The following is a 9,092-nucleotide window of genomic DNA, read 5'->3' as shown; positions in this document are numbered from 1 at the left end:
GAGGTCATATGTAGATGAAGAGTTGGACACAATTTACATCAAGTTGCTTGATCCCTATTTCTTTTCCAACATTAGGCTCATGCTCTTAAAGCAAGAGCTTGGGTTGATTCGTCATTACAAGATTTACTTGGGTTGGGTTCAAGAAATAAATTTAAGAGAAGTTTGTAGAGCTCCAACGCAATATCTTGATCCTGTTGAAATAGCACGACTAAGAGTGCTATGCAGATATGTTCTTGAGCCTTTTTGGCAATAATGTAAACTTTTGTTTGAAATATGTCTCTTTAGTCATGTGCTTTTATGTAATCACTGTGTGTGTGTGTGTGCGTGCGCGCGCGCAAAAGGGGTTAAATGTACCAGGAGTAGTCTAAAGAGGCCAAAGACAGAAAGTGTTGATCGCGTGTGTGTCATGGAGAGATGTATAAAGATGCACACACACACAAACACATACAAAGTGAGGTGGTAAGAGCGAGCGAGGCCCGTCGATAAGCGGGGCGTGCGAGCTAGTAACTACAAAAAGAAGAAAGGCAAAACACAGTCAACATCCACCTTCTATGCTACCAACCATTCGATGAAAATTTTCTTTTTGAAATACTTTTCGTTTGCAAGAATTACATATAGCACATATACTAGAAAAAAACATTCATCAGTAGACAACCTCGCTTGGATATAATCTCAACTGTGATTATCCTTATATTCTCGAATAATTGATGCACTTAACTTTGTCTCTTCCCATAAACATTATTTCAAATATAGCCCTTGCCAAAATTAGTCATGCCCTTGTTTCCTTCAACGCTAGAGTCAATTTGCATATGTCATGTCATAGTGTATTCTATAGACCAAGCAAGACTATTTCATGGAAAAGGAAGGCCATTTTAACTCGCTTTTCATGCCCGCATGATCTCTCTATCTCTCTCTCTCTCTCTCTCAGGCACGCACGCGCGCACACGCATGGAGTTGGCTTTCTGGCACAACGAACCTGCCCTGTCGAGGGAGCTCCTCAGAAGACTTCCTTCCAGCGGTACTCGAAAAATCTTGGATACCTTGAAATGTAGGTGCACGGCTTCTCCTTTCTGCCCTCAGGTAATTCCTTCTGAGCTTCTTGCAAGAAAGATTCTGCTGTTTACGTGCGCAACTTTCCCCATGTGGGCCGTTAGCGTCTTAACTACATTGGCGCAGTCTTTGTCTCACCACTGTGTGTCTCACCTGTAGCAATTGCTCAATGTTGTCTATCGTAAGTAAGGAAATGTTCATGTGGTGCTCACTTTACTCATCTGTATTTAAGCACTGAACTGCAAGGGGCCTCAGTGTTGTGGTCGATGCTCACATTGCCCATCATACCATGAAAGCTTGCTCCTTGTACTAAATACATATGTTATCCCCCTCTTGCTTAGTGGCATTCAGAGGTTCCATTCCTTATTGTATGACATTGCAATGGGGCAAGGTCTTCACGTGTCTCAAGGTTTAATGAATAAAGAAAATCATGCCCTTGGACATGCTAACTGTGTGCCGTAACAAAGAAGTTTTTTGTGCTGTGAGCAGGTAGACAGGGCTCTCACGATTCTTCAACCAGAATATCTGGCCGTGGATCTGACAGTTGCATCCCTTATGGATAAACTTCTGAAGGCATTTGCAAATGCCAGAGTTGGCACTCATGTAAGCATTCAGGAATTTATGTACTCAGTTGGGTCATTGTTCTTGAAAGTGTATTTTCCTTTGCGTCTTTTTGGATGACACCCTCTTATACACCATGTCGTAATGGATTATGGAGAATCACAGAAGATAGGAGTCTATCTTTTGTACATAAATACCAATTGCTCTCTTGCAAGCGCTATTACAGATTTTTGTTTTATCTTCTCCTCTCTCTCTCTCTCTCTCTCTCTCTCTCTCTCTGGACACATATATGGTGACGCTAGCCTAAGAATAGAATTTGATGCTTGTGGACAGGTATTTGAATCTTATGTTTTTCTTGAGTGTGTGTCACAGTGTTATAATGCTTCTCAATGAGATTTGAGTCTCTTTCAAGATGAAAGCCGTGATAATACCACGATACATGATGATATGAGAAGCAATGCATACATGTGATGAGAAGCCTGTAATTAAGAGGAAAAGCATATAGAAGGAGAGCATGACTCTACCAGAATCTCCCGGTATCTCTCAATCTCTACCCTCATCTCTCGACTCCAATAGTACTCCCTGTTCTTCACCACACGTCTACATACCCTACAGATCCTCCTCTGTCAACCTGGGCTGCCCGTCCAGCCTCGATCTCTAGTCTATGAGATGAAACCCTGAACTGTCTGATTGCCAGTCTAGCATTAGATACATCTTCCATATCTTGTACCTTAGAAGCATCTACCATGGCATTCACACCTCAACATGTGCAAGAGGCTGAGCTTTTTCTACATTGGCATCAGATACATCCTTATTGATAGTGACATCATGATCTTCCACAAGTTTAGAACTTCTAAATTGTGGAAAAGAAGCACTTGGCATTACATTCATAGCTCTTTTGAGTCGTAACCTCATTCTCTCCATGGTAAGCATTCTTTCCATCCTCATTGGCTTATCACACCAAAAGGTATGCTTGAATCCCTAAGTATGCATGAGCATGTCTTCAAGACCTCTTCTTTACAAATATGAGATACCTATGGCATACCATCAATTAATTCAAGCTCCCTTTGCCTCTTCAATTTCCACTCCTTGACCTTGGCTATCTTCATAGCATCTTTAAAAATTTGCAGTCTTTTCAACTCAACCTTTAATTTCAATCACCCTTCAAGCTTGCTAAGAAATGGTGCTTCTTTGGCATAACTGGAGCAGATTCTCTTCCCGATGTACACCACCTGTCCCAAAGACAAGAAAACCCCCATACATATGCATCCACGCATTGATCATCCTTTTGAAAGTACGCTTCTATCTCGTGCCACACATCACTTGCATCCTCAATCTTCTCGTAATTCCCCAAGAATGATGCTAGTCCCTTGCCGGATCCATCTTGCACACAAGACGTGACACAAGCCATACTCACGTATAACCAACGTAGAGAGCGGACATCAAGCTCACCTCCGAGCCATAGAGCCAATACGGGGTCACGTGGGAGCCTGCAGCCAACGAGCTAGCCTCTACCACAAGGGCTGGTGGCCCATCCACCAAGCTCACACCCGTCAAAGCCCACACCAGACAGGTGTGCGGGTAGAGCTGCCAAGGGCCTAGAGTCCAAGCGCGGTGATCACACAAGATAGCTCACAAATGAGCCTAGGGTCCTATTTATAGGGCTCCTTGACCCCCTAACAATAAGTCCATGTTCACCCTTGAGCGGACATAGCTCAAGCGCCCATCTTATGTCTGGGGACGTAACACTTGCCCCTTTATCTTCAATTTTCGTCCTTAGCAATATCCTCGGTTATAAAACCGGTGAAATGACTCTTCAACGATCTTACTGATTCCCAAGTGGCACTCGACTCAGGCCGATGCTTGCACTTGATCAAATATTGAGGGTCAGAAGTCGTTCGAGACCCCTTTGATCAAGGACCGATTCAGGTTCAAGTGAATGTAAAAAGTGGTATCCATTAAACTCGGGACTTCCTCCAACGAAACAACTTGTTTATCTTGTCCCAACGGCTCCTTCAAGCGGCTAACTTAGAACACGGGATGGACAGTAATGTTGCAGGTAGTTTGTAGGAGACATCACTAATCTTCTTGATTATTTGGAATGGCCCACAATATTGCGAATATAGTTTCGAGCATTGACCAATACGGATTGTTTCAGAATCCTTCGATACCTTTAGGTACACCATCATCCCCTCCTGGAGATCACGAGGTTGTCGATGCTGGTTAGCATAAAGGTAGGCCTATCTTGGGCATTCTTTATGCTTTCTTTAGCGATGACGAGCATTTCTTGCATGTCGTGCAACGCCTTTGAGTCCAGTGGCGATTGGTGGTTTGGACTCATAATCGTACATAAGCATGAAGAGGCTATAAACTAGTGGTATAAAGGCACATCAGGCCTCAGCATCCCATCAGATAATTCCATGATTCTTGGCCGTCCTCTGTAGCTATCTCTCTCCCTAGTGTTTTTGAATCAAACTGCCCTCCCTCTTGGTTGGCGTTTTTCTGAGCCTGGTGGTTCCTTCTGCAGCCCATACCCATAAGCATTGGCAGCCACTGTGGTCCTCACCTTTTGTGCCCCATAGCCTTGAGATCGACCTCAATTTGCTGGCCATCATCGGCTCCATCGTCTGCTGCATTTTCAGCCTGATTTACCACGATGGATTTGCTACATTCTTGCAGCCAACATTCAACCCTCCTCTCACATTGGGTGAGTAAATCAGCCCCAGATCTTCCGTGTGTTGGCCATTGACAACCCATATGGAGTGAGATCCAAAAGGTGCATCAAATTAGTCTCGAAGGTGCCTCATCTTGAAGAGTTACCGTGTCAACATCATCCGTTCGAGTTGAGTCGAGTCTTGAATCGAGGTATTGTATCGCGTACATTCCATTTATGCAATCTAAAGGAGATACCTTGAGAGGGTTGGTCGGGACCTCATATTTGGAGTTCACAACTTCTTCGACATTACAGGACGCATTGTTGCAGACTTGCATTAAAAACGTTAAAGATTTTGATTGTGAGTAGCAGGATTTATTAGCAGCCTATGATGACAAGGGGAGGCGACATCCAAATCAGCCTATCCACTTTGAAGTCTTGGCATTGTTTGGATAACCGTCTCTCCCATCTCCTTGGAGACATTGATCTATCCAAAGGAGGTATTGTATTGTCATTGATCTGTACACATCGTTGGCGGCACATTGGGTCCACACTAGCTACATCTTAGCAATTGCGAGCCACCAATCTAGAGCCAAAGGGTTCCACTCCTGGGCAACCATCGCAGGAGTTTGCAGCCATCATGAGCGTACATTTGTAGCCACATCTGATGTAGAGACGAGGATTTATCTAGAGCTTTCATCATTCGGCAATTTAGTCGAAGCCCCAAGAGGAGCCTCTATCTTTGAGGAGTTAACTTGGCGGTTTCCAGAGACATCATACAAAGGACTTGTCATGGTTCGTGGCAATTCAAAGGACATACCCATTTTCATAATTTATTCGGTGTTGCTTTCTTCAATCTTATTGCATAGGGGTTAGGCTTGCCGGTAACCTTCGTGGACATCAGCGTTGGCATATCCATCCATCCGCTCTATAGCATCCCTTTGGTTTGCGTTTTAGTTCACACCATTTGAGTCAGGGCAGCAAAGGTTATTGTTTGCCGGTAACCAACAAGGGCATCATTGATCCACATTGCAGTCCATTGCGTGGGTGTAGATGCGTCATGACCATCCATGTCCCTTGGAAATTTCCAGATCTCTCGACGAAGGCTCTCCTCCATGGAGGACATCATTTAGGAGGACTTTCATTGGAGACTATCATATGGTATGGGTGAGAGTTCAGTACCCATGGGTTGTACCTCACTTGAAGCAGAAGGGGATGTCATGTGCATGTGCGACGTGGACATGCTACTACTATGTCTTCAAAGCCAAGGTTTGTCTACAGAGTACAAGGGATATAGTTCCGAGTTTTGTGAGCGTGTTTGCAAGACCTGCATAAATGGACAAGTCTGTCATATAGTTTTTCCCAGTTTTTGAACCCTCTTGCATAAAGGGTGGTTTGTCATAAGTTGTCGACAAGGCATGGCCCAAGGGGTTAGGCCATTATCGAAACCCTATGACGGACAAAACCGACCGAAGAACACAATCCCTAAAATTTATGCAATGATGCCATGGCAACCTGTCAGCGAAAATTTATGTGCGTTTTACAGATGACACGTGGCATGCTGGATGGATACTCGCGTGAGATTTGGGCGCAAGCTTGTGGTGTGGGATGCCTTTTGAGACACAACTTTTCATGTTTGATGCTTTTGGGGCCCAGTGCCTTTAAATACAAGCCTTGGGGTCTCTCTAGCATTCTTGCGTGTGTAGAAGCATAGGCAGAGCTCCGCGGCGGCTGTACCTTTTGTCAAGCAATGTAAAAGAATACTGGAAGGGGCGAGAGGGTTTTGGGGCCAATGATCTGGGAGTGGACTTTTGTCACGTGACACATCCCAACCCTATGTGTCCGTGGACAAGCTACACCACAGTAGGGTTCAGTCAGCCCGATCAAGTTAGACCAGCAGTGATCTGGCACTTTTGTGAGTCTATTCGTAGACTGTGCATGCCCAGTCACTTAGCATAGATGCACATCCTCCGGTTGCACACATCATGATCATCGGAATTCCCATCAGAATCCATTCGCATCAGTTAGGGGAATTTTCCAGTGCATTTAGCCTATTTTCCTATTTATTGGGATTTTCACTTATTATTTTTAAGCGACTTTCCAACAAAAGTAGGTAGGGCAATTTTGCTAAGTTAATATATAAGCAAATCAAAGTTCACACTTTCTGGCAGAAGAGGCAGCAGGAGCTTCCCGCTCAACAGGCAACTTCTCAGCAGTAAACACCCCCCCCCCCCCCCCCCCCCCCCCCCCCCCCCCCCCTCCCCAGCACCCCCCAACGTTTTTAGACCTCCTTCTTCGCGGGATTCCGAGCAGATTCCTTCGCCATACATCCCCTTGCATTGGCGTTTCCACCCACAGCATGCCATCGCCCTAAGCCTCGTCTCTGGCGGTTTTCCCCTAGCACCAACATCAGCGATCTCAGCCCAATTACTAACGCTAGCAGGACAGGCCATTTCAGCGTTTTTTTCCATCATTGGGATTGCAGACCAACAGCAGATTCCAGCGTTTTCATCAGCTTCCAGCCTTGGTAAAAACGCAGCCATAACAGATTTTCAGCAAGGAAAAAAACACAGCCTTTACTAGCATTTTCCAGCAGGTATTCCCCAGCCTTGGCAGCATTTTCCAGCAGGTACAACTCAGCATCAAAACGCAGCTTAGCAGGTACAATACATCAGCGTTTTTGTCTCTAGCATGACCCCCGATACAACCATCAGATTCAGCCATTGAAACAGCGACAAAGACAGTGAATTTCAGCCATAGAACCAGCCCGAAACAGTCGTTTCCAGTCACCAAGAAGATCCCAGATTTCAGCTTAAGTCGCCGCCGTCATCACCGTTGTCGTCATCGGCATAGTCCCATTGCATCACTCCCTTGCATTCGCATTGTACGCCTCTGTGCAATCAAGTAGACCACTCTCGCCGACGAGAGTGGGGCCTTCGGAGGAGGGTTTTACAACCTCTCGGTGTCGTATCTCTTCTCTCTCCTTCTCTCAGTCTCATTCACTTGCACGCACAATCCACTCACTTTGTTCGTGATCATAGCACTCTACAAGACAGAAGGCTCTCTCCTTCCCTAAGAACTAAAAGGAACCTTGAGCAATAAAGATCACTAATCTTGAGAAAATACAACATTCATTCCGCTGCACCTTACATTGGTATCAGAGCTTTGGAAGTGTTCTGCATTACTCAAGGAAAGAACCACAAGAATTTTTTGCTTGTTGCGATCGCACGATCCCAAGTTTACTTGGGCGTGGCGATTCTTAATCGTGTTTTGTTGAAGAGTGACAGGAATCCCAAGAAAGAAGGGCTTGTCCAGCCTCCCCTTGTGTCTCTTTTCACTCATTGAGAGCAGACCGTGCACTTAGCGGCCGGCCAATCGACGTGAGGTGGGAAAAAGCAACCTTGGTGTGAGCGCATGGCCGCCAAGGGGTGCGCCCGTAGAAAAGGGTAGAACTCGGGTGAAGAGAAGATCCTTCTCCAACGCGATTTGCAAGCGAAAGAAAACCTCAAGACTCAAGAACCTCAAGAACCCAAGATTCTCATGAATCAAGGACCTCAAGAACCTCAAGACCCTCAAGAACCCAAGTTCCTCACGAGCTTAAGACCCCAAGATCCCAGTGCATGGTCGTCACCCGAAGCGGCATGGATACTTCGCATTCAGGTGATGAGCATGAGAGAGGCGACGAAGGATTCTCCCCACCAGGAGATTTTTTCAACCCCCCCCCTTCGCCATCTACGCCACGAGTTGTCCTCACTCCTATGGAGATGATGGTCAAGTCGATGTTGGACATGATGGCACAACAACAAGAAACGAATCGAGTTGCATTGGCACAACTCGCAAGCAAAGCAGAAGAACAAGCAGCAAAGGACCGTGCACAAGAAGCCAAGGACCGCGAGCGCGATGAACGAAACGACAAACTTGCTGCACAACAAGAAGAAAATCGACTTGCTCAGGAACGTGAGCGCATTGCGCTTGCCGCAAAACAAGAAGAATAGCGACTTGCTCTCGAACGCGAGCGCGCTGAACGAAAAGAACGCAAAGCAGAAAAGGAGGCCGAGCGTGAAACTCAAAGGGAGCTTTGTAGTCAAGAATTTATAGCCCAAATCCTAGCCTCGAAGACCGAACCACCCAAAGATCGTGGGAGTTTGTCAAGTGGCGCAAGCCACGGTGCGGATTCACACAGTCCAGTCACAGAGAAGTTGACTTTCAGTAAGTATGACGGTAAGATGGTGCTACTGTTATTCATTCTTGGTTGCATCAATTTAATGCTTATTTTGCGACAACTAAGAAAACAGGCAATACCAAAGTTTTGACGGCAGCTATGTACCTTGCTGGTGATGCCATAAATTGGTACCAGGCATGGCAAGAGGCACAGCTAGCCGCGCACCTAGAGGCAGCCGACGATTTCATGCCCCTCTCTTTTAGTTGGGCTGATTTCCAAGACAAGCTCAAGGCGCGGTTTATGCCACCTCAGTACCTTGCACGATTGAAGGACGATTGGCGAGCTCTCAAGCAAAACGGTATGCCGGTTATGTCTTTCTCTAATCGGGTTTTGCAGCTCGGCACTCAATTACGCAAATCGGATGCGAAGCGCAAGGAGGCATTTCTTTACGTATTGGACGAGTATATCAAGTATGATGTCGAGATACTCGATCCAATCGATCTCAACAAAGCGGTAGCCATTGCTCTCGCCCACACGAGATGAAGCACAACAAAGGAAAGCCTAAGGAGAACAAGACTTCCACAAGTACCTCGCAGACTTCTCAGAACCCTCAGAACAATAAGAACGGTAAGAATGATAACTCTTCTAACCAATCTTCCAACAGTC

General features: G+C 45.9%; 1 protein-coding gene across 5 annotated transcripts in view; it reads left to right on the top strand.

Annotated features, from left to right (window-relative positions):
- Positions 1-858: 858 nt before the first annotated feature.
- Positions 859-9,092, top strand: part of LOC147449730 (uncharacterized) — a 109,745-nt gene continuing 101,511 nt past the window's right edge. For 2 of the 5 annotated variants that reach the window (XR_015189458.1, XR_015189457.1), the window contains exons 1-2: positions 876-1,080; positions 1,540-1,653. Coding sequence is in view for 3 of the 5 variants with exons in the window: in XM_086522077.1 (XP_086378203.1) it covers positions 895-1,080; positions 1,540-1,653 (300 nt within the window). In the remaining 2 variants the exon portion in view is untranslated. Of the gene's footprint in view, positions 1,081-1,305; positions 1,460-1,539; positions 1,654-9,092 lie in introns of those variants that run through there. The other 3 variants (XM_086522077.1, XM_086522078.1, XM_086522079.1) reach the window with 3 other exon arrangements.

Source organism: Adiantum capillus-veneris, chromosome 10 (genome assembly GCF_014529385.1).
Source record: "Adiantum capillus-veneris isolate H3 chromosome 10, ASM1452938v2, whole genome shotgun sequence".
Lineage (NCBI taxonomy): Eukaryota > Viridiplantae > Streptophyta > Polypodiopsida > Polypodiales > Pteridaceae > Adiantum > Adiantum capillus-veneris.
The sequence above is the reverse complement of the archived record's forward strand: the minus strand, read 5'-3'. Positions and strand labels throughout refer to the sequence as shown.